Source organism: Aythya ferina (genome assembly GCF_964211825.1).
Source record: "Aythya ferina genome assembly, chromosome: 26".
Taxonomy (NCBI): Eukaryota; Metazoa; Chordata; class Aves; order Anseriformes; family Anatidae; genus Aythya; species Aythya ferina.
The window spans coordinates 2,616,106-2,640,141 of NC_140324.1; the positions used below are offsets into that span (position 1 = coordinate 2,616,106).

At 46.1% G+C, this 24,036-nt stretch overlaps 1 protein-coding gene across 11 annotated transcripts in view; it reads left to right on the top strand.

The window, feature by feature from the left end:
• Nucleotides 1–24,036, top strand: part of LOC311423990 (excitatory amino acid transporter 4-like) — a 38,887-nt gene that overhangs the window by 3,658 nt on the left and 11,193 nt on the right. For 5 of the 11 annotated variants that reach the window (XR_014685963.1, XR_014685964.1, XR_014685965.1 and 2 more), the window contains exons 1-6: nucleotides 12,808–13,328; nucleotides 17,319–17,576; nucleotides 18,503–18,640; nucleotides 19,358–19,562; nucleotides 20,509–20,551; nucleotides 22,086–22,426. Coding sequence is in view for 3 of the 11 variants with exons in the window: in XM_084498697.1 (XP_084354823.1) it covers nucleotides 13,295–13,328; nucleotides 17,319–17,576; nucleotides 18,503–18,640; nucleotides 19,358–19,562; nucleotides 20,509–20,551; nucleotides 22,086–22,426 (1,019 nt within the window). In the remaining 8 variants the exon portion in view is untranslated. Of the gene's footprint in view, nucleotides 1–6,605; nucleotides 6,770–12,807; nucleotides 13,329–17,318; nucleotides 17,577–18,502; nucleotides 18,641–19,357; nucleotides 19,563–20,508; nucleotides 20,552–22,085; nucleotides 22,427–24,036 lie in introns of those variants that run through there. The other 6 variants (XR_014685959.1, XR_014685962.1, XM_084498698.1 and 3 more) reach the window with 4 other exon arrangements.

Sequence of the window (24,036 nt, forward strand, 5' to 3'; positions counted from 1 at the left end):
AAGAAAATTAATTAACACAGGACTATTCCTGTCCTGAAAAAGGAGGTCAGACTAGATGATCACAAATGGTCCCTTTTGTCCTTGTAATATACATATATACAGCGTTGGGAACTAATGGAGAAGAGCATAATGCCAATGGTAATACCATGTGGAGAATACCAGAGAAAATGGGCCAAGTTAAATTTGGACAAATATATCATCGGAGCAGCAGAAGTATTTCCATCCTGTTTTCCCAGCTCAGAGAAGGCAGACTTAACCCACAGTAGCATCGGACCAAGCTACTTGAAATATCAGTAAGGTTTTTTTGACGTTTTCCAGCTTGTACCACTCACTAATATAGGATGCCCAGAAGTCACATGCTGTTGTTGGAAAGCCATGAAAGCCATTCCCCTGAAGTAATGAATTGCCAGTTGAGGCATTTCAGGCTGTTAATATGGAGCAGGGTGTACATGAAGGTGCTATATCACAGTTTCTCATCCGGAGAAACAAACCACACTCAGAATAAGTAATAACTGTGTCCACTACTGTTCAGTGGACTGCTGCTCCTGCCAAGAAACATTGTTCACAAATTTTGTATTATTTGGCTGCACAAAAGGCGCAATCATACAGCATGGTATAGCCCACGTGCAGGTCTGCAGCTTTCTCTCAACCCAAAAGCTGTTTCAGTTCTGGCCTTCCTGCTACCATGGTCATCCTGTGGGCTGCCATCACCCTTCACTGAAGATTAAATTTCCCCCTCTGTGACTTCCCAGGACCCAGGGACCAGCTCACATCCCTCAAGCCAGAGACTGTTCCAGAGCAGCTGCTGCCAACCTAACAACCTGTTTCCTGAGTACCCAACTCTTACCCAGAAATTGTGTGGGATTCTCTTCTCCCCAGCCATTATTCGTTGCCCCATTATCACCCAGCTGTATCAGTGGGGAGGCTGGGGAAGGAGAGCAGGAAGGAGATGCTGGGGACAGAAAGGGCAAAGTGAGAAAGACTCTGAACATGTTAATGCCCCCAGAAAAGACGCTGAACTGTGGAAGAAAATACGTAAGATTTGAGCCTCACTGTTTGAAATGCATCCCTCAGAAGAAATGTGGTGAAATCAGACAAGGCAGGAGGTGAAGGGATAAGAACAGGTCACATTCATCTCATGCTAGGATGGGCATTTAGCTCCTGCCTGTCTGAATTGCCTCTTGCCGTGCTAGATAGATGTGTCAGAAATAAAATTGTGGAAAAAGGGATAGGGAAAGCAGGGACAGCAGCCTGTCCTGGCTGCTCCAAGACCAGCAGTGACAAGGCACATCCAACTTGTGTAGCTCAAGTTTTGAATAGTGCCTTTCTCCACAGCAGGAAATATTCTTTTTGAACCAATTTGCATTTGACAGTTTCAATAAGAAAACATTTTTTCTTTAAGAGCAGTCCCTAGGAGTGATGCTGTCTCTCATGCTGGCAGGATGTTTTATGGTCCTTCAAAAATTGTATGAAAATGGAGCGGGAGGTGGGGTGGGAGAATTCGGGTGAGTTTCCACTAAGGAACATATTGGGGATAGAGCAGGAGATTCCGGTGGAAATATCAGTAAAGATTGTGGAAAAGTTTGACAAAATGCTGGGTTTAGGACTTCGGACATCACCACCAGCTTAGGCATTTGCAGCTCATACTGACAGGGGCTATATGTAGTGATATACTGAGGTTTGTGAAAAATGGTATGGAGCAAATGACACAGCCTCCTGAAGCAGAACTGCCCTTGCAAGTGTGCAGCACATGTTCCCTGTGTGCCTGGGAGGAGCAGGGAGCATGAGTTGACATTCAGCGTAGCTGAAACCTCTCGATCCCATGTACTCTCAGGAGAACCAAGGAGAAAATGGCCACACCTCTGAACAGCAGATATGGCAGGAGTTCAGACAAGTTTGTCTCACTCATCAGTTGAAACCCAGTCAAAAATCGGTGGTGAGAATTTTTTCTCATCAGAAATATCAATTTTTAACTATTACTTTCTTTGCTGGCTGTCAGAAATTCTAACCAGAATGTCCTGTCAGCAAGAATTGCACCACATCTCTTTTGGCCCTTCTGGCCCTGTTCTCCTTGGCCTTTGCTCATCCTCAAGGCTGCATCAAGGACGAGGCACCGCAGGAGCTCCACAACAGGGCATGCTGCAGTGTAACATGAGAGCTGCAGTCTATCCTACAAGGTAAAAATATGCTCATGAGAGGCATTCTTCACATGAAGAAACATTACAGCTCAAGTGGGAGCAGATTTACATCAGCCTGATCCCAGCCAAAATGTTTCTTTACATTTCTGCTAGAATTTTTCTGAACATCGTGTGTTGCAAGAGTTTGAGTTTTGACTTTTTGTTTCAAAATAGGGCAAAAATAAATGTTGAAATATTGGCATTTCCCATAGGAAGGAAATTCCATTATTTGAGCAGCTCTGTGAAACAGAAAAGGAGGTTCATTTGCAGAAACTCTGCTAACTTTGAATGAAGGTCATGGCTGGACTACGCTCCCTGGGCCAAGTGAGCAGTGCAAGATAGAAAATTAATCCCAGCCCCCAAAGTGAGGTTACTGTAACAAGGGGAACCAGACCACAGAATTGCAAAATCCAGGAAAGGAAGAGTTGAAGGGTTGCTTAACATACAAGAAAATCACATCTTTCCCCATGGCAATTAGCAAGTGGGAATATTAGCAACTGGGTTTTCTAACACCCCAGCGGAAACCATCCACATTCCTCTGACAGGTCTAGGTAAGGGTTGCTCACGGACCTCCTCATCAGCATGTTCAGGTGACAAGGGTGCACACACCCTGGTGATTCACTGCAGCATGCTCCTTAATGTGTTTTTCACAGCAGTTCAGAGAGATTTATCTCTTTCAAAAGGCTGTTTACAATAAATGCTGATTGTAAAGCAGTGAACCTATGGGATAACAGACACAGCTATCTGCTGTTTTTGGGGGTTTTGTTTTTTCCCAACCTGATCCTGCAGTCTCAATGCTTCATCCGAGTTGCATACAGCAACCCGAATGTGCCAGGACTGCATTTTAACAGAGATTCATGTGTGGGGCTTTCCTTATAATTACATCAGGAATCAACACTTGACTGTCCATCTTTAGGTGTTCTGCTTTTCAAATACCAAATAGGTAATCAAGGTCTCCCTTAAAAAACAAAGAGGTAAAAAAGATGTAGTCATTCTGCTGGGCCTGCAAACCTCATTTAGAGAGACATAAACCCATAAGCCCTGTGTAAAAATCTGTCTCAAGAGCCCTTGCCCCAGAACTTCACTCATTTAGGACTGAGGTCTTTCCAAGCCACACAGAGACAGAGACTGAGGGTGTGTTAAAGAGGGAGTGGGCGCCAAAAAAACTGCCCTGTCCCTATATGACATTTTTAGTCTACTTGTGAGATTAGCATAAATCAGTTTGAAAGGCACTTTACAGAGAAAATCACAAGGGAGGTGATTTGGAAAAGCTGTTCCAGGCTGTTTCTCAACAAGCCCTTTCTTTATCTTCACTCTCAAATGGCTGCACAGAGACAGCTCAGTGGACTGAGCGGTAACTCAGTGCCATGAGGAGCCGTGGTCTCATCTCTTCTCAATGCGTCTCACAAGGGTGACATCGAGAGTTTCCCTTATACCTGTTGTCGATAACTTGCAGTATCACATGGCCTCTGTGCAACGTGGCTGATGAGGTGTGCCTGGCACTCACGGGAAGAGGCAAGTCTCGGGGTCTTATCTCATGGTGGGGTTTGTTCCCCAAGGAATGCTCCACCCTGGGAAGGTTCTGCCCTCTACTAGGGCCACCATCCTGAGGGAGCAGAGCTCTTCACCTCCTCCATAGCTTCAGATTGCTGCTCTGTGTCCTACTTTATAACTTGAAGGTGTCTGGAAACTGCCGTAGGTAAAAGTCAAAATGAAACATTGAGGAAATTGGTGAAAGAGAAGTGTTAAGGCACTAATCACTGTGAGTTTATGGCTAAAGGAGGCTTAGAGGTATTAACCTGGGGTTTAAGAAACTGGGTAGGAATTACTACAGACCCTAGGAGCCAAGCTGAACTGCAGGCATAGAAGGTGAAAACAGGCAATTATCCACCTTTAGTCAACCATTTCTCCTTCAAGTAGGTTCACGGAAAAAAAAAAAAAAAAAAAAAAAAAAAGTGCAGCTGTTGCGAGATGGCCAAGTGCGTGGCAGCTCTGCCCCTCGCTGGGTAGTGTCAGAAATGCACTGTCCATGCAAAGAGCACTCTTCTGACTGCTGCTGATCACCCAAGCCTGCAGCACACAGCTAACAGCGAAGTCAGGTACCCATCTGTGATAAAGCTGCTGGCTAAGGCACTGGGAGAAGCAGGGCAGGCGCACTAAGGGATGTCCTTCCTCCAGGACCACCCCACTGGCAGCCGATGGCCGTGAACCAGCAGAAGGAGCAGAGATGAGCTGTGCACAAGGCTGCACTTACACAATCTGCCTCCTTTTCCCTCTGCTGCTGGGCTGGCTCTCATCCACATTTCTGCAGGAATACTTTGGGTGCATAGTGCAGGCAGAATGCTGGAGTCTGTGTCACAAAACCAGAGACATTTATTTTGGAAAAAAAAAAAAAAAAAAGAAGAAGAAAAAAAAATCTCACATTCCAATATGTGTTTTGCTGAAAAGATAACTGAAACTTTGCAGAGTACAGGGCTAGGGTTTCCAGTCCCCAGCTGACACTCACATGACCTGAGACCTCACTGAACTTCTGTATCCTTCAGTAGGAAAACTAGCGCTGTTTCCTCCATTTACAAATGAGCAACTGAGTCACATGAAGACCGAGCAATTTGTCGGGTGCAGACAGTGTGTCCTTGCCTCCTGATGTAGCAATGGTCTGTGTCCGTGCTGATTTGGCAGATGGAGGAAGTTATAACAAGGGAGAGTGATAGAACTAGTCAAGACCCTAGGTTCCAAATGGCCCATCCACCAAAATCCCAGCTAATCACCCTCCTGATTGATGTCTGTCTTTTTCTGGAAGGAAGCCAGTGCGTGTTGGGAGCTGCTCTCTGTAGCATGGGGCTGAGGAGGTTTAGCTCTCCCCTTCCCGCAGAGTCCAAAGAGGACAGAGGGCTGGGGGATTTCAGTTCCAGGACTCTGCCCGATGAGCCTGACACTGAGGCTTTGATCTTCTCCCTGCTGGATAAGTCACACTCCATGGCAAGTTCTGGCTGCAGACACGGTGCACTGCTGTTGGTGTGTACTGAAGCTGGGGCACACAGCAAAGCCCCTACACCTGAAATAGGGAGAAGTCTACCAGCAGGTTACAACCAACGCATCTCCCCGTGAGTTGTGTGTCTGACAGGAATAGAAATAGAAGTGTTGTTGGAACCTTGGGCTTGTATTTTGGTAATAATTCATCACTTAACCACATCCAGAAGCTAGCACTATGTGTCACTCACACCTTCAATTTGACTTGTGTTTTTGGCATCATGCATTAGTGTACATTTTGTAATGCAGGACTCCCAAGTGCAGTGGGAATCAATATTTAATTGATCAATGAATCACAGAATCATTCAGGTTGGAGAAGACCTCCAAGATCCTCTAGTCCAACATTTAACCTAGTACTAAAGTCCACCACTAAATCATGTTACTAAGTTCTACATCTCCATGTTTCCTGAAAACCTCCAGGGATGGTGACTCAGCCACTTCCCTGGGCAGCCTGTTCCAGTGCTGCACAATCCTTTCAGTTAAGAAATTTCTCTTAATATCAACCCTAAACCTCCCCTGGTGCAGCTTGGAACCATTTCCCTTTGTCTTACCACTTGGTGCTTGTGAGAAAAGCTCGATCCCCACCTCACTACAGCCTCATTTAAGGTAATTGTAAGGTACAATAAGGTCTCTCCTGAGCCTTCTCTTCTTCAAGTTAAATAACCCTAGCTCCCTCAGCCGCCCCTCATAAGACTTGTTCTCTAGACCCTTCACCAGCTTCGTTGCTCTCCTTTGGGCACGCTCCAGCACCTTGATGTCCTTCTTGCAGTGAGATGAGTAAAGACAGTGCCTGCTTCCTTGAAAGCAGAGTTTGGCTCACTGACAGGCTGGATTGCTAACGTATTTCCTTTGCACACCCAGTGAACGGATTCTTGCCTTGTGACTTGCCTAACACACCACTGGGAAATTACAGCTATTTGGCTGAGGCGCAGACACATGTCCATCCCCTCAGGCCGGTCTGGACAAACCACAGAGGTGTGTCTGGATCTCTGAGGCCCTGCTTACACAGACGGGGCTGGTGAAGGACCTGCCTGCTCCGAGTATACAGCTGTTGCTGCCGGCTGGATTTCTGCACACAGCCACCCTCGAGGAAGGCAGCAGACTGAGGGGGCAGGACTGGGATGGGGATGAGATCTGGTTCTCATTTAACAGCTCTCCCTGCTCTCTGTTGCTACTAACTCTCTTTGCAGCTTGTGTGAGGAGGGAGAAGAAAGTGCAAAACCTCTGGTATTGTTAAACTCAGTGTGGACTAAATGCAACATCACGGTGACAGGTGCTTGCTGTCCTCTGGTCTCCTGCAATCATCGAAGATTTTTTCAGTCTCCTCCTACATGCCACTCCCCCACCCCCTACTGCCATGTATCCTGAGCATATTACAGTCTTCCTTTCCTCTCTCAGGAGGTATTGCTCAGAGCTCTCTGCTAACGCTGCACCTTTCTAAGGAGAAAATCCTGCATCCTGCCTTTGAGCTTAAAGAATTAAAGAACAAAACAACTCAGAATAATCCCCCAAGCCGAAAAAGACCCGCTGTTGTCCTGCTCGACAACTGACGCTTGTTCCAGGTGAGTGGTTTTGTCAGCAAATCTGGATGCATGAATAAGAGCGGTGCCAGGTCCAGTGGCTGGAGGACAGCAGGCGATTTCCTTGGGCACATGCATGAGAGGGCAGGAGGGATAGTTCTCGCCCTGCTTTGGGAGAGGGGACTGCCCCCAAGGGAGTGCTTTAAAAGTGGGACTGTGTGCTTGGGGCTGGGTGAAATGCCTGGTGGGCAGGCAGAAAGAGCCAGCCTCGTCACAGGACATCAGTATGAGCAGGGGGCTTTGGAGAGAAAGGGACTTGTCCTCCCAGGATTGGGCTTAGGCTGCAAGCCAGCTGATCAGTAAGTGATCACTGTCACTGCAGGGCTTAGTGGGGATGAAATTCCTGCCCATCGCATGGTCCCCTCCACTTGGCCGGTTCCCTCACACCGACATGTGCCAGCGGCTGGACCCTGGGCAGATCCGTTCTCATCCTGCATCCATCGCTGTGGCAGGAGTTGGCTGGGGGGAAGCTGGCTGCCAGTCAGGGAGTGAAAAATGGACAAGCCCTAGCACTGCACCGAGTGGGAAGCCCTGCCAGGGGCTGCTATAGCAACTCAAAGACGGCTGAGTTGAGCCCAGCTGGGCTGGTGAGTGGAAGTTTTCTGTGTAGGCACTTTGGCTGCATTGCTTTCAGCATGTGCTGTCCTTATGAGGGCAAGCAATGGGGCGGGCTGCAGAGGATCCAAGAGCAAGAGGGGTGAGGGTGCCTTCAGCCCAAGGCTTTGTGAGCCCTCTCTGTCTTGGTCCTCAGTACTGGAAAACAGAACACATAATGGCACAGTGGCTGGATTCAGTGCTCCTGACAGCAGGCACTGAGCTACCAATGTGGCAGTGCGACAGGAGCAGAGGCACCCAAGACAGCCCCTGCGAAGTGTCTGTTTTTCTTGGTGCTGGAGGTATTTTGTAGATTCCTGGTCTGGAGTACCCGTTGTCTGTCCAGAAGCAGGTAGGACCTGCTTGCTGTTAAACTGAAGTTGCCAGGCCACTGAGCAGAGCCCCGAGAGCAAGGCACGGCCCTGCCTGCCCTCCACGAGCAGCCTGGTGCGTCCCTTCCTTCCAAGCTTGATCCTTCCCTCTCTCCTCACAAGAGTGGGCTATTTAATTTCTGCCTCCTTATTTTCTGACCCAGTGCCAGAAGCTGTCCACCTCAGAAAGACTCGAGCAGCTTTCTCATGGACCCTCTCTCCTCCTTCTCCTTCTTCTCCCCCTTAGCATGCTTCCCTGCTGCTCCTTGTGGAGACTTCCCTCCTTGAAAATCCTACTCATTTTGATATTAAACATAATAGCAGAGTTTCCTTGGAGACAAGAGAAACAGTGGGCTCAAAAGTGCTGATTATTTCACAGTTCCTGGCTGGCTTTCAGCAATGGAAAAAAAAAAAAAAAAAAAAAAAAAGAGAGAGAGAGAGAGAGGGAGAGAGAGAAAAAGAAAAGGAAAGAAAAAGAAAAGGAGAGAGAGAAGGAGAGGGAAGAAAAAGAAAATAAAAAAGATAAAAGAGAAAAGAAAAGAAAAGAAAAGAAAAGAAAAGAAAAGAAAAGAAAAGAAAAGAAAAGAAAAGAAAAGAAAAGAAAAGAAAAGAAAAGAAAAGAAAAGAAAAGAAAAGAAAAGAAAAGAAAAGAAAAGAAAAGAAAAGAAGAAAAGAAAAAGTAAAGAGTTGTGTTAGAAAGAGGGAGCCTGGGGCAGCCACTCTTCAGGGGGGCACCAGCCACTGACTTCCTTTTCCAGTGCTGTCTTTACAGCAAGGCTTGCCTAAGCACTGGGCCAGTGCTCGTGGCAGTGGTGTGACAGCACACGCTGTACTGAACACCACAGCTTTGGGATTCTGTTGCCACTCCAGTCCCTGGAGGCTGGTAAACTGGAGAGAGACTTTTTGATGGGCAGTTCTAATTTGGCTGATTTCTGTCAGTCCCGGGAGTACAACTGACTAATTAGATTAACCCTTTGTGTATTTTTCTACACAGACTTTAGCAATAGTGGGACAACAACATAAAGCGCTAGCATTTAAGTCCTTATCTCCTATCCATTTGTCCCAAGGTATGACAAGAGTGTTTGTTCCAGCCCAGAGCTTGAGTCCACCAGGAGACACCAGTGCTCTCCTCTGCTGTGCTGGCCACACAGGTTTTTGCGTTGCACTGGGGCTGGGTTTGTGCTATCTGGCTGACATGTCTGCCGTACTTGGGCAGAGGGAGCAGGGGACGGACTGAGTGCTGATGCTCTGCCCCACAGGAGGACAAAGGGCAAGACAAAAATGCAGAAAGTCTTCACTTAAACTTTGCATTTACCTTCTCCAACACCAGACACCATGGCAAGAGTGCCCTGTAATGCCGCATCCTGCCAGTGTCCAGGAACTTCCTTGTCCCAGAGGAGTATCTCACAGAGGATTGCACTTGACTGATGGTTCCCCCTCTGCTGAGACACCCCTGGGGTCCTTACAATCTGTCTGCAACAAATGGCACTTGGTCATTTCCCTGAAGCAGCGTTTTCTTGTTTATTTTTCAGTGTGGTGCAAGAATGCTATGCAGGGGTTAGAGGGTGAGAGAAGAAGAGAGGGAAACCAGACCATAGCCCTGTGCCAATTAGATGTATAAATTAGTTCCAGGACACGACTGGGGATGGGGTTGTGTCAGTGCTGTGTGAGAGGCCTGCAAAGCCTTGTCACGCAGTGCTTCAACAGGACATGGAAGGACCACAGAATGGCTGAGATTGGCAAGGACCTCTGGAGATCATCTCATCAACATTCCTCCTCAAAGCAGTGTCAGCCACAACTGGTTGCTCAGGACCATTACTCAGAACCATGCCCAGTCTGTTTTTGAGTATCTCCAAGGATGGAGACCCTACAGCCTCTCTGGGCAACCTGCTCCAGAACTCAACCTTAAAGAGTTAAAAAAAAACAAACCAAAAAAAAAAAAAAAAAAAAAAAAAAAAAAAAAACACCACAGCTCTTTTCTTATGCATAAGTAGAATTTCTTTGTACTTCAGTGTCCACAATGTTATGCTTTGTTCACCTCCTCCCCCTCCTGGCCTATTCTTGTCGAGGAGCCTGTACTTGTCTTCTCCAGCTCTTCTGCTAGGTGAGCTGTGCCACCACATCTCTGAGTTCAATGAGACTGCAGCCTTGTTACTTCATGTGGATCTCTTAATTTCTCCTTTTGGTTTGCCATGCTGTTGTGCTCACTAGCATACATGCACCTCAGAGGGGCACACATCTGTGCTCTTTTTCCCAGAAAATTGTGAGAATTTCCTGCATCATTTTGCCTTAGAATCACAGAATGGTTTGGGTTGTAACGGATGTTAAAGACCATCCAGTTCCAACCCCCCTGCCACAGGCAACAACACCTCACACCAGCACAGGTTGCCCAAAGCCCTGCCCAACCTGGCCTTGAACAATTCCAGGGATGGGGCATCCACAGAATGTCTCCATGGCCATAAAAGCCAAAAACCTGTTATTTATACCAGCTGTTCACCCGCAGGATCCATTCAGGCCTCCACAAGTCCCTCTCACAAGCAGGATCAGTGAAGACAACGCCTGGGCCACCATACCATGCTCTTGACCATTGCCTCCAAAGCCATGTGGTCAAGCTTCATATGCTCCGAGAATCTTCTGGCCATATCACTTGGAGCAACAGCCCAAGGGCTGGACAAGCATCAGCAGTTTCTCCACAGCATCCCTGATCTGAGCCCCAGGTAGGCAGGAAACCTCTCTAGATGCCAGAGCATGACAGATGGGGGCCTCTGTCTCTTTCAGAAGGGAGTCTCCATTCCTAACCCTCACCGCTTCTTCCTGGTGCTCCTACAGGGTTCCAGCAGCTCAGAGTTTTGTTGGTCAGAGCCTTCAGCCCTCCTCTCTTACCAGGGCCGAATCTGTCCCGTCGCTGCAGATCTGCAGGTGAAGCAGGAGCTCTCCTCTTGTTGCCAGAAGCCGCAGTCTTCCAGCCTTTCAGACTCCTTATGGGAGTCTTTATTTCTCAACCTAATACACACAGACTCTGCTTGCCCCTACTGTGGTGAAGTTGGGGGTTCACATTCTTGTATCTGCTGTCAGATGTGACTCAGAATATGCAGTCAGTCTTTTTTCCATTGCCGCAGATGCTGCACAGTCGGCTGACCTCTTCATCCAGACCTCTTCTCCCATGTGCCTGGTGACAGGACGAGGGGGAATGGGCTTAAGTTGCGCCAGGGGAGTTTTAGGTTAGATGTTAGGAAGAACTTCTTCACTGAAAGGGTTGTGAGGCACTGGAACAGGCTGCCCAGGAAAGTGGTGGAGTCACCATCCCTGGAAGTCTTCAAAAGACGTTTAGATGTAGAGCTTAGGGAAATGGTTTAGTGGGGACTGTTAGCGTTAGGTCAGAGGTTGGACTCGATGATCTTGAGGTCTCTTCCAACCTAGAAAATTCTGTGATTCTGTGATTTATGATATTTCAAGAAGTTTCTCTGCTGAGTGCAATATTTTATTCTCTTAGTTTCTGTTTCTAAGTTTGGAACTACCCAGTTCCCACTATTTCTGAGGACAAGACTCTCCCTGTGAGCCACCAGGCTGCAGCAGAGCAGTGGACGCAGAGCAGAAAGCTCAGTCCGTGTTGTGGGGCTGTTTTATTGCTGTCCTTAGGACTTCAGATGGATGGGCAGACTCGTGCTTGTGCCCAGCATTCCCCATTGTGCAAAAGTTAGATAAATTTGCGAATAACCCTCAGTAGGTGGTAGCATCAAGGCAGATTTGTATCGCCCTGTCAGAGATCTGAGTAGAACTAGGATACCACTTGGAAAATGAAATGAGTTTCAAAGAATCATAGAATTGTGGAATCACTGAGGTTAGAAATGACCTTCAAGATCATCAAGTCCAACCATTAACCTGACCTTCTGAGTCATTATGGAGCAAATTACCTAAGCCATGAGCAGCCAGTTTCTGCAGAACAATAGTGTCCTGACATTTCTTAGCTCCTGTTTACTATAAAGTGATATTTAGGGATAAGCCTGCAATTGGAGGTAAAAGTATGCGATCTGTGGCATGGGGATAAAAATCTGCCTTGAGGCTACCCCTGTTAACCTGCCAGTGAAACTACCTCTTTCATTCAACTCCTGCATCCAGATGATTCATTAACATGTTGAATGGGACTGGCCCTAGAAGTGAGCCCTGGGGAGCACCACTAGTGAGCAGTCACCAGCTAAATGTAGCCCCATTCACTAAAACCCTTTGAGTTCTACCATCAAGCCAGTTCATCACCCAGTGTAGCATGAACCTGGTTATCTCACAGTCAGACAGCTTGTCCAGAAGGCTGCTGTGAGGGACAGTATCAAAGGCCTTACTGACATCCAGGAAGATTACATCCGCATCCTTTCCTTCCACCACCGAGTGGGTGACCTTATCATAGAAGGAGATCAAATTACTAAGGCGAGTCTTTCCCTTGATGAACTCATGTTGACTATGCCTGATAATAGCTTTGTTCTTGAAATGCCTTTCAATCTGCCCCAGCACAATGTTCTCCAAGATTGGTGAGTGTGCAATAGCTACTTCTGCTTTCCCTTCAGCCAGGATTTTGTTACCTGGTGTCTTTAAAATATACCCATGGAAGGTGATGTACATTGGATGGTTTCAGCTCTTCTGATTTGGTAGCTTTAGTGAAGACAAGGCAAAGAGGGGAGGGATGTTCCTCAAACACAGCACAAGCTGGAAAAAACACATCTCTGTTGAGTCAGAGATTCCTTATTTTTCAGCTCTTTATAGGTTTAAACGCTCTTCACAAACCTGTCTGTTGTGCCCATCCTACTGTGCTGGAAATCCTCTCTCCATACAGATGGGAAGATGACCACACAAAACTCTGCAAAAAGCATAACAAAAAATACAGTGCAAAAATCTTACTTCCCCATTTTTTACTTTCACCATCTTCTGATTGCTCTCCCTAAAACAGCCAACATTCCACTGTTTATGTGAAACTTCACTGCCAGGAACTAGGCATTAGTTTTGCAATACTGAACTTTCTTACAAAACATCCTGTCCTTCCTGGTCTAGTCTTGAAGTTACCTCCAAAAATGCTCTCTCAAATATCTCAATGCTTTTGGCAGAACGGAGATTGGAAAAGCAGACATGAATAGGAGAACCTTTACCAAGAGATCAAAGCCACCGTTCTCCTCCTAAGACGGAAAATCCATGCCATTGGCAGCTTGTTTATCTGCAAGGAGTGTATTTTGATGACTTACTGCAGCAGTCTGAGAACTTCCAGCTGATGCAATAGAGAATATTTACACAATTTCAGGCTGGCAATGCAGAGGGAATGTGCTGTGGAGGGGACTGCTGTATTGCAAAATATGCAGATGGAGAAAGGAGCTAGTCATCGAGAGGGTGGGGACTTCACAGGAGCGAGTTCTTCTGGTGAGCTTCTTCTGTGAGATAAGCGTTGCTCTGAGAAGGCTGCTGAGCATATGGTGGAACATGGGATCTAGTGACTCATCCTGAATTTTCCATCAAAATTGAAATTTCATTTTCTTTGCACAAAAATACTGTCTTCCAGTACATGTGGATGGGGAGACATCTGGAGAAAAAAGCAGGTGAGTCCCTTTATACAAGTGGGTTCTGCTCCCATCTTCCCTGTACAGGAATTCTTGTCATTGCTGTGGTATGGTCTGACACTAAGAAAAAGTTTGGAGGAGAGATGAGTCTACATTTCCATACCCATGTTTTAGTGCAGGTCTCCTGGGGTCACCATGGCAAATGGGAAGCCTAGTTTGCATTTAGTAAGCCTGTAATGGATGATTTCAGAGCTGTCAATGTGACTGTTTTCATTTCATTGAAGAAATGGTAGCTGTGCATGTCAAAGTGAGGTAGCACTTTACCTTACCAGGGTTTGCTTGGTTTTCTGGTGAACAGTGGTTGGGGTGTAAGAAATCTTGGAGGGTTTGACACTTTCTTTGGTGGTTTACCTTCTGGAAGTGTTTACCTTGGGCAGTCAGCCATTTGCCTGTAAGAAGTCATCCTATGTCCCAAAAGCCACTGACGGTGCAAACAATTACATTTCTCACTGTTAGAGCAGTAAGGTCTGGGACAGGCTTCTGGAAATCCTGCAGACAAAGGAAGATAAGATTGATCCTGTTAAACTCGGGAAAGGGATTATTCAGTGAGTCTGATAGCAAAGGGTGAGATCTGAGAGGTGTCCTAATGTAGGGACAGTAATACTAGTAACTGCTAAGACAGGAGGATAAAAGATGTGTGAAATCCCTGTCTCATTTGAACCTTACAGTTAACCGTTTTGTTTGTCTAAATCTGTAACTGGGAGACAACTAGATAATACAAGACTCTTCTAGGGTACAGAGATAGCTTCTTAATGTACTGTGAAGTTCAGGAGGCACAAAATCAATGCACTGAATGCACTGAATATGTAACTTGGAGTTTCCTTATTTTGTGCCTAACTGTGAAAAGGAGGCAGTCTGACAGTGAAAAGGAGGAAGACAGGCAAAATTGTCACCCAGTCTTATGTATATTGGCTCCACCAGCAGAAAAGAAGTGGGGGTGGTGTAATGAGGAAGTGAACATGTGATGAAGCGAGAATTAGGTCTCTGTCCAAAATCCGTGGAATGCTGTTGCAAATCCAAGAGCTTGGGTGACCCACAGCAGCACTGCAAGGATCCTGCAGCAAAAACCCAGAATCTTTGCCAGTGGCCTTCACGCAGCTTAGTCTTGGGAGGACTTGGATTGACTTGGCTCAGCAGCCTCAGGCGTGTTTCTCTACTGCTCTGAACCTCATGAAGGCATTAGCATCTGTGTAAATGATTCTTCTATTAGAATGGGGATTTCCACAGGAGGTTTAGGTTGAATATTAAGAAAAACTTCTTTACCGTAAGGGTTGTTAGGCATTGGAATGGGCTGCCCAGGGAAGTGGTTGAGTCACCGTCCCTGGAGGTATTTAAAAGATGTTTAGATGTAGAGCTTGGTGATATGGTTTAGTGGAGGACTGGTTAGTGTTTGGTCGGAGGTTGAACTAAGTAGTCTTGGAGGTCTCTTCCAACTTAAATGATTCTGTGATTCTGTAACGAACATGAGGCTTTCCTCCATGTCTCTGTTGGAGAAGACAATGTGCAATCAGAGCTCTTCTGTTCAGGGGTGAAATTTAGGAAAAAAATAAACTTTTTTTTTTCTTTTTTTCCACTGGCTTCCACAGTGTGGGACATCCCTGGCCAAGCATTCATCTCTTTCAGGAGGGGAGAACAACATGCCTGGCAAAGTGAGAACTCTGGTGGTCACTGTGTGAGCACACACACAGTAGAGATCTTGCAGTGCCCCATAGTGGCAGGCGGGCACATGCAATGCCATTAGGGTGATGTGTGATGTCCGTCCCTTTCTCTGCCTGTGTCCATCTTTCTAAGTACGGGTGAGGGGCCTGAGAGGGGTTGCTTATGTTGACCACGCAGCCCAACCTACTTAGACATAGAGCGTGGCAGTGAATGGAGCACAGAACAGTTTTGAGGTGGCTGGGCCTAGGCCTACCTCGTCATGGAAGGGAGCATTTCAAAACAAAATAGAACAAAACAAAACAAAACTTAATTTCCTAATGAAAAGTGAAGCAAAAGGGAAGTCAGAATGGAAAGTCAAAAGTTTATAAATGAAGCTCCCTTCCCATTGCAGCTCTGTAGACGGGTGCTTGATTTGTACCAAATCAGCGTGGTTGAAGCAAACTCTGCACAGTCCTTCTGCCCTGGAGAACTTTTATATCTGTCACTCTGAGGCCTGGCCATAGCCGGCCCTGTCCCTCCTTGGGGTCTGTCAGCTCCAGAAGGTTCCAGACCCCTGTAAACCTCCAGTCTCCAGCTGGGCCCTGTGCCTGTTACACGGGATCTCCTTGCCTCCAGCCAGCCCTGGTGATGCTCTTGTAGAAGTGTAATCCACAGTCGGGCACTGTGTGTTGTGGTGGCCTTTCTGTACTGCTAGAGCTTTCATCTTCTGGATCTGCCTGTCTTAAGTCAATTCTGCTTTGAGACCTTCAGACCAGTCCTCTCCCCTCATTGGCACTGGGACCAGTTCTGGCTGTACAGATCCATCCCTGCACCTCCCCTGCATTTCCACCAGTTTTCTCTGTCCCTTAGGGGAGTAGGTTAAGGTATCTCTCTCCCTTTCCCTGGGCTGAGGAGGAAACATACATCCTCTGCTTCATCTCATCTGACATGCAGTTGTGTTTCTAGCCCAGGAGAAAACGATAATGTTGAAAAAGTGATCCAAAAATAAGCTTACACCGTGTGTTAACAGTGATTTTTCCAGACCTTGTATTCAGAGTTTGGTTCAGTTGTGAGGCCAGGCACTGAGGAAGAAAAATTGATTGATTAATTACCTAGTTTTATTCTTGTGTGGCTTAAAGCCTGTATACTTAATGCCTTCTTTTAAAGGTGGTTAGATTTTAGGGCAGCAGAGACATCTGGAGGGATTTTCAGAATCATCAGTGCATCTTTTGCATCTCCTGGTTCTTAAATATGTCTTAAAATCTGCTTCTCAATATCACCTCAGTTACAGATGAAAACATTTAATAATTCAGTGTCATTATTAAAATTATATATATATAATAATAATAAAAAAAAAGAGTCCAAATAAAACAAGTCATACCATGAACTGATGATGGCTGTTTTAGGTGATGCCTTTGATTCATTACAGATATTTATCTGGGTACAAATGACAGAGACTAGATATGTATTGTATAGAGAATATAATCCCAAAATGTGATGGTTTCTTTGATTTAAAATTAGGATTGCAACTGGAGCGGCTGTTATTTGACTTGCATCTCCAAATAAACTTCTCTCAGCACCTGCTGATGTACTAAGGTGACTTTGTGCTTTTAGAGTTGTTTGGATTCATCTAGTCATATTTTCTTTGTGAACTCTTGGAAAAAATAATCATTTTCAGGTCATATTTGCCAAGGCACAGTGACAGTAGGGAACTGGCACCTGCATAGTAGGCAGTAATATTCCAAATGATAAGAAGTGTTGGATTATTGGTGCCTCCTAGCACTCCAGTTTCAATTGATATGCAAGTGTATCTCCCTTGTTCTTTTCATTTGAGGAATATGGGAATAATAGTGAAAAATGAAGGAAGAACAGTAAAGAGACTGCTCCAGGCCTTGTGGCCAGTAGGTAATGGAGCAGAACTGGTCCTTTGGAGTGGGTTTGATCTCAATCTTAGTATTTATGGAGCCAGTTTGTGTACTGGAACTGGCTTTATTGCCAGATGATAAAAACTCATTTCTGTGCAAACTGATAAATGTCTAAGAACAAACTTAGGTGGCTGTGGAGCCCCTCCTGGCTCCCCAGGCCACTATGGGCTGCTCCTTGGTGCAGGTGGGCTACAGAAGCCAGAGCTTCTCCAGAGACACCAGAGCACCTACCTGGCCACAGTCGTGACAAGACTGCAGTGGTCCTTTTGACACCTCACACCGAGACCAGTTCCTTATTCAACACTAAATAAGGATGCTCAGGGTCCCAGAGAAATGACTTGAAAATGAAGGCAAGGTGTCAGGTACTGCAGCTTATGCTTTCTTTCCCGTGTTCCTCCCTGCCCAGCACAGGCAGAGCCGTGCCCTGGGGACCGAGCGGCCGTGCCAGCCATGAGCGAGCAGAGCCACGTCAACAGCCTGTTCCTCAACGAGGATGCAGCCAAGAGGCTCAGTGCCGAGGGACGGGTCCAGAGGTTCCGGCAGGCAGTGCAGAAGCGGGCAGCGCGGGCCAAGAAACGGATGCACAGCATCACCGCCGAGAGCGCCAAGAGCTTCTTCAGGAGAAATGCCTTCGTCCTCTTCACCATCGCTGCAGTCTTACTAGGTATGGAGCTGATGGTGGGCTTAGGGGCAGGTGGTGGGCACCAAATATAAATGTGGGGAAAAGTTTATCCCACAAAGATTTTATTTTATCATAATAAATCAGCTGGGGAAGTGAAACTGGACAGCCCCTTTGTATATAGCTGCACTCACAAGAAGCCTCTGAGCAAACCTGGGTGATTTTTTCTGAGGATTAGTAGAGCTAGATCAGCAAACTGTTTCTGTTGTGGAATCTCCCTAAGCTCCAGCCAGAAGCAAAGACTCCCTCACACTCCCCCTCTGCAAGGGCTGTTGTCTTGCATGCAAGAGCTCTTCTGATTTGGACAGCATTTTGACTGCTGCTAGCTGGCCAGCCTCAAGCTGAACTCTACATGCAGCAGGCTTGTCAGAGTTCTCCTGAAACCATTAATCTGTGCTATGTTTTGTAAGCCAAAAAGCATCCTACAAGTTTAGTTCCATAGTACAAAAAGGGGGAACTGATGCAGACAACTAGTCTGTGATACTGTGCAAACTAAAGCTGCCAAGCAGATAGTGGATTGTCCCTAACTTCTAATCCAGGCTGTCTGAACTCAGCTCTAATAGGTGGCTGGACAAGGTCCGTGGGCTAACAAGGTGGGCAGTCACATCTCTTTGGTGGTAATGATCTTCCTAGGAACAGACTCCAGAGGAGCAGCAGATGGTACAGCAGGGAGTGGTGCACCTGTGGTTCAGCACAAGGCTCCTGTGCATACAGATATGTCAAAGGGAGAGAAAGCATACAGTAAAAATTGGAACATAACCTTTTAGAAAAGAAAGAGCATTGGCTCCTTTGCAGAGGGGAGAAGCTGAAAGGAGAAGAAGAAAAGGAAAGCCATATTGTAGGACTGACTGAGGGACAGACCACTGGATCACACTTTTCCATTTCCATTCTCATTCCTTGTTGATTCACAGGGATCATCCTGGCATTTTCCCTTCGGCCCTACCAGCTGACCTATCGCCAGATCAAGTATTTCTCCTTCCCAGGAGAGCTGCTGATGCGTATGCTCCAGATGCTGGTTCTTCCTCTCATTGTCTCTAGCTTGATTACAGGTGAGCAGAGCTTTCTGGTGCTTTCAGCCAAGACTATGCTAGTTGTCAGAGTACCCCTTTGTGTCCCAACTGCAGGTGTTGGGATAAGGTGGGCTAATAGTGACAAGCCTAAACCTACAGCTGTAGTGACCATGATTTACACTCATACCCTCACTGACTCAGTAGTGGGAAAGAGAAGCAGAAGACCTTTTGCTTTCTCATTAGACTGGGAAAGGCACAATGTGGTGTTTCGAATGCCCAACTCTTGAGCACTAGCAAGGATTTACCTGCTCTAGGTATCCTTGCTTGTGCAGAAGGGTTAGACAAGATGACCAACAGAGGTCCCTTCCAACATTAAGCACTCAGTGATTCTGTGATTTCATTCCTCATAACCTTAAACATCAAAGTGTGTTGCCCAAATCTGATTCAAGTTTCCAGTAGCCTAGGAGAGGTTAATTTGTGTCAGTCCAAAGAACTGAAGTTGATCACCAGCTGGAGAGCCTGTTTCATCCAGGTCTTCACAGAAGATACCCCAGCCAGCAAACTTTCAGACAGTGTAAAGGGTTGCAATACTTTCCACCCCTGAAACATCCCACCATTATGAATGTAAAGATCCAATGTACTGGGGTTGGATGTTATTTCCTTTCTGATAGCTTTAGGAGGAAGTTTTATATTAAGATAATATAAGATTGATAGATAATAGACCTTCTCACCTTGTCTGACTGTTTGCCTACACAGGAATGGCCTCACTGGATGGCAGAGCCTCAGGGAAGATGGGGATGCGGGCTGTGGTCTACTACATGGTGACCACAATCATAGCAGTCTTCATTGGCATCCTCATGGTGATCATCATCCACCCAGGGAAAGGATCCAAGGACAAGCTTCACCGAGAAGGCAGAATTGAGCAAGTGCAGACCACAGATGCCTTCATGGATTTGGTGAGGTAGGTGAACAAGCTGGTCTCATGTGAGTCCGTATCAGTGAGAGTACATTCCTGCACTGAATGTCCTTTTGAAGTGTCACAGCTTTTGGAATACACTGTCAGGGAAAGAGGTCTTTGGCTGAGTCTTGCCTGGCCTGCTACTTTTAGCTCAGTCAGGACAGGCTTATCACCTTTCTGCAGAGCTACAGCCTTTGTACCATGCTTGAGTTTACACTTGAGCAAATCAGGCCCATTCTGCTAACCAGCTGTTTTGCATCAGGTGGTGCTAGTTTATTAGTGATCCCAGTAAAAAAGGTACCCAGACTCTGTAAAATTGAAATTTTAAATGCTATTTATTAAAGCTAACACCATAAAGAAAGAGAGGATAGTACAGATAATTTTATATCCTTTCAGATGTTGTGAACTCCAAGTTGTGCAGCATCTGTGATCAGGGTCTGTGAAAAAAAGTGTGGGAATGTTACTGGCAGCTGGGTATTCCTGCTCTGTGGGAAATTCCAAAGTTATATTTTTTAAGTGTTGTTTTGCAATGGACTGAAAAGTCCCAACTTCAGAATTTTCTACAGAAAAACAAAACGGAAATTTTCATCCTAAACATCTGGGAAAGTCAATCCATTCTTACCATTTTGTAAGCTTAACTCTGAGGTGCTCAGCCTCTCCCTTTTTGCTTGTCAGGATATTAAGAAGCAAAGACCAGGGATGTGGTCCCACATGACATCCTCATCTCCAAACTGGAGAGAGATGGATTCAAAAGGTGGACCATTCAGAGGATAAGGAATTGGCTTGAAGGTCACACCCAGAGAGTGGTGGTCAATGGCTCTGTGTCCAGGTGGAGGCCAGTGACAAGTGGTGTCCCTCAGGGGTCTGTCTTGGGACCATTCTATGAAGCCCATGTTTGCTTGCTAGTCAAACAGGACAATTAACTCTTTCCTTGTTTTATCTACTGCAGGAATATGTTCCCGCCCAACCTGGTAGAAGCCTGCTTCAAACAGGTATGAAAACCCATCTAACCTATCACCTTCCTTGATGCCCTGTTCAGTAGGCAATGGTCCAGCCTACTTCTCTGAGGGATGAGAACAAAGTTTGCTTTTTTACTGCTTTTCTCTAACTCCAACTGCTCAAGAAGGGGCATTGCAGTCATTAGCCTGTATTATAGCATCCCTCATGCAAGTTTTTTAGGCTGTCTGTACGTGGGGGGCTTCAAACCCTGGAGTAGACAGAGCAGAGCAACTCTGGTTTCCTGCTTCCATCTCATTCCACACTCAAAGTTAGGAAGAATTTGTGTAACCTCAGTTAGCAGATTTGGACTGGAAGTAAAGTGGGAACAGATTCTCCAAGGATTTGTCTCTTCCATAGTGCTAGTGCCCTTGGAAGCAGTATAAAGGGTTCCAGAAGTATAAAGAGGAGCCAGAATATCTGGGCCTCAGAGCTGGGGGTTCCCTAGCTGTGCTCCAAGATAGACACCTTCGCCTGATGGTAAGTAACAGGTTGCTGTAGTCATGGTGTTTGGTATTAGAGGGAAGAGCAATTTTAGAAGTATTTGTCCAACAAATAATCCTGTGGTGTTTTGTTGTTTGTTTTTTTTGCTAAACTTGGTAAACTGTGATTGAATGCAACTTAAAAAAAAAAAAATCACATGTCTAGGAACAAGGAGTGTGAAGAGTCCTACAGAAAGGGAGACCATATCCTGGAAAGCAGGGTCTCTGAAAAGGGTGTGGGGATATTGCAGAGAACATCAGTGACTGTGAACTTTTATTCTATGGTTAAATGGTCCTACGTGAGCCTAGGATTTCCAAACAGAGAAGGAAGTAGTTAATTTTGTGTTAGTATCTCTAATTGCAAAGAGAAATGCTGAACACAGATAAACTACCTCCCTTTTAAAGTTGTTAAACATTAGAAGGCTACAGAGAAGAACTACAGTGCAGAGGAAAACTGATCAAATAACATATGACCAAAACTGGTCATAAGTGAACAACTTCAGGGACTCAGTCTGTTTAGTCTATCAAATAAAGAGTCTTTGTCTTGCAAGAGTATAAATATATCCAAAGGAGAGAACAATCATATCAAAGGGACCAAGGGATCTCATGCCCAAGGTGGATGCATGATATTAGAAGTAATAATGACTGTAAAATGAGAGCAACAGTTCATATGGAAAAGTCAATGCAGATTTTAACAGTGAAACAAACAATCCAGGACAGTACAGAATTTGGTCTCTCAATATTTTTAAATTGAGATTAACAAAAAGGATGCTTTAGCAATATACAACCATACCCGAGTCAGTAAATGGTATCTAGGTGAAGTCCTCCAGATGCTCCAGTGCTCTCTTTTGACCTTAAGCTCTGTGAACATTTCAATGAAAGCACTAAGCCAGGGAGACTGAGAACACACAAGGCAAGTTTCCCACAGAGGTCAGTAAGAACTTGCCATACTCTCCTTTCTTTAGGAAGCAATGCAATAGTCTAGCATGTTGTCCTAAGCTTCTGAACAAGGGCCTGTGAGTGCATCTGATAATCTGTGTCATTTCAGTACAAGACGCAGTACAGCACCAGGGTCTTCACCAGAACCGTTCTCCACAGCAGCAATGTCACAGCAGGCGTGACAACCACTCCACTCCCTGTGCCTGAGAACTTCACTGGCATCCTGGAGAACGTCACTCATGCCCTGGGGACCATCTCCGAGGTGCTGACCTTTGAAGAAGTCATTCCCATCCCAGGCTCAGCCAATGGGGTGAACGCGCTGGGGCTGGTAGTGTTCTCCATGTGCTTCGGTTTGGTGATCGGCAGCATGAAGCAGAAGGGACGGGCCCTGCGGGAGTTCTTTAACTGCCTCAACGAAGCCATCATGAGGCTGGTGGCCATTATCATCTGGTGAGGAACACGGCCGGTTGGAGCAGGAGGTCTGCAGGTGCAGTTTCCGCTGACCTGATGAGAAATGGGGTAGCATTAAGGATGACATGCACAGGAAAAGCAGATGGGCACAGCTCTCCTTTGGCTCCATCAGGCTGGAGGGAAAAGTCTGGATGGGATATTTGTTCACATTTCATTTCCTGTTTTTTTGTTTTTACCTTAGAAATATCAGGTACACCAGGACTTGCTTTCCTTGAGGCTGCTGGAAACATCCTTGGAAGACCAGAGAGCTGAAGTGGAAGATCTCTTAGCCTTACCAACAGGGGTAGGGTGTGAGGCTTTCCCACAGAAAGCTTTCCTTCCAGCTATGTTTCAGGAGTCTGACTTAGCGATGAGTCACAATAACCTACTGCCAGTTTCCTGCCACTCAGGGTGACACCTGTATGCATTAGCTGTGAAAGTGGACCTGGGTTGGCAAGATCATCTCAAAATTACTGCCTTTCAGTTTGAGGTCTCCCAGGCCCCAGCTCCTCTAGAGCTCAGCTGCTTGGTGCTTCCTGTGTAAGGCTGACTGTACTACATGGTTCAGATAAGCAAGGCATTGCTGCAATGAGTCCTCTTAGAAAACAGCATTTTAACAAATCTTATTTGAAGCTCCTTACCTATCTAAAACTCAAGCTCTGAATAGGAGCTTGTGGTAGGTACCATGAGACAGGAAAGATATGGGGCTGGCAGAATACAAGGAAATGCCTGACAGGGCATCTGTTAGCCCCACATCCTCTCCCCTATTTTTGATCACTCCAGCTTTCTTTCCCTGGTTTTCTAGTCACAGTCTTGTATTGTAGAGAAACATCCTAGGCACAGAGGGACAGGTCTTACACAAAAAGAAATAAAGGGGAACCCTGAGCCCATGGCAGAGAAATTCACTACCTGGGGAGTTCCAGCCCCTCTGGGATCTTTTTCTCCACAGACAAGCCAAAATCTGGGGCCTTGCTTTCTTAAGGGGAGATAAGAGTTGCCTAAGGGCAAGAAAGGGAGAACACAGTGGAAAAAGTGGACCTGCATGCTACTCCCAGAGACGATTGCAAACTGCCTTCAACTGCCTCTTCCAGCAAAGAAAGGCAGGGTGTTGAGGGATAGGATATTGGTTGCACTTAGGAAGCTGCCTGTGCGCATACACAGTAATGTTTGAAGACATCTCCTGACTTAACAAAATCCTGCTGGTATAGGAGGCAGGAGTATCCCCTGAGGCTCAGCACTCCTTCCTGAAGCCACAGTCTGCAGAGCATCTCCCGGGAGCTTCTTTTTCCTAGGGAGATCTGGTCATTACCTGCAGCCAAGAGTGTCTTCTACAAAAAAGGTCAGAGGAAATGAAATATTTGTGAAATCCTTTCCTGAAACTTTTCCAAACCTCCTACGCTAAGTTGGAGTTTGGCATGTGGACCTCTGAGCCTTGTGCATGAATTGCATGTGAGCTCCCGAGCTGTAGAGGCCAAGTCCTGAGAGGTGTGGCCATGGAGCTGTGATTTTCTTTAGTCCAGTTATTTGTCCATGTTTAGTTTAGTGCCCATGATATTCTCCATGTGTGTGTCATGACTTCCTTCTTGTGCAGCCTCACTGCTGCTCATGAG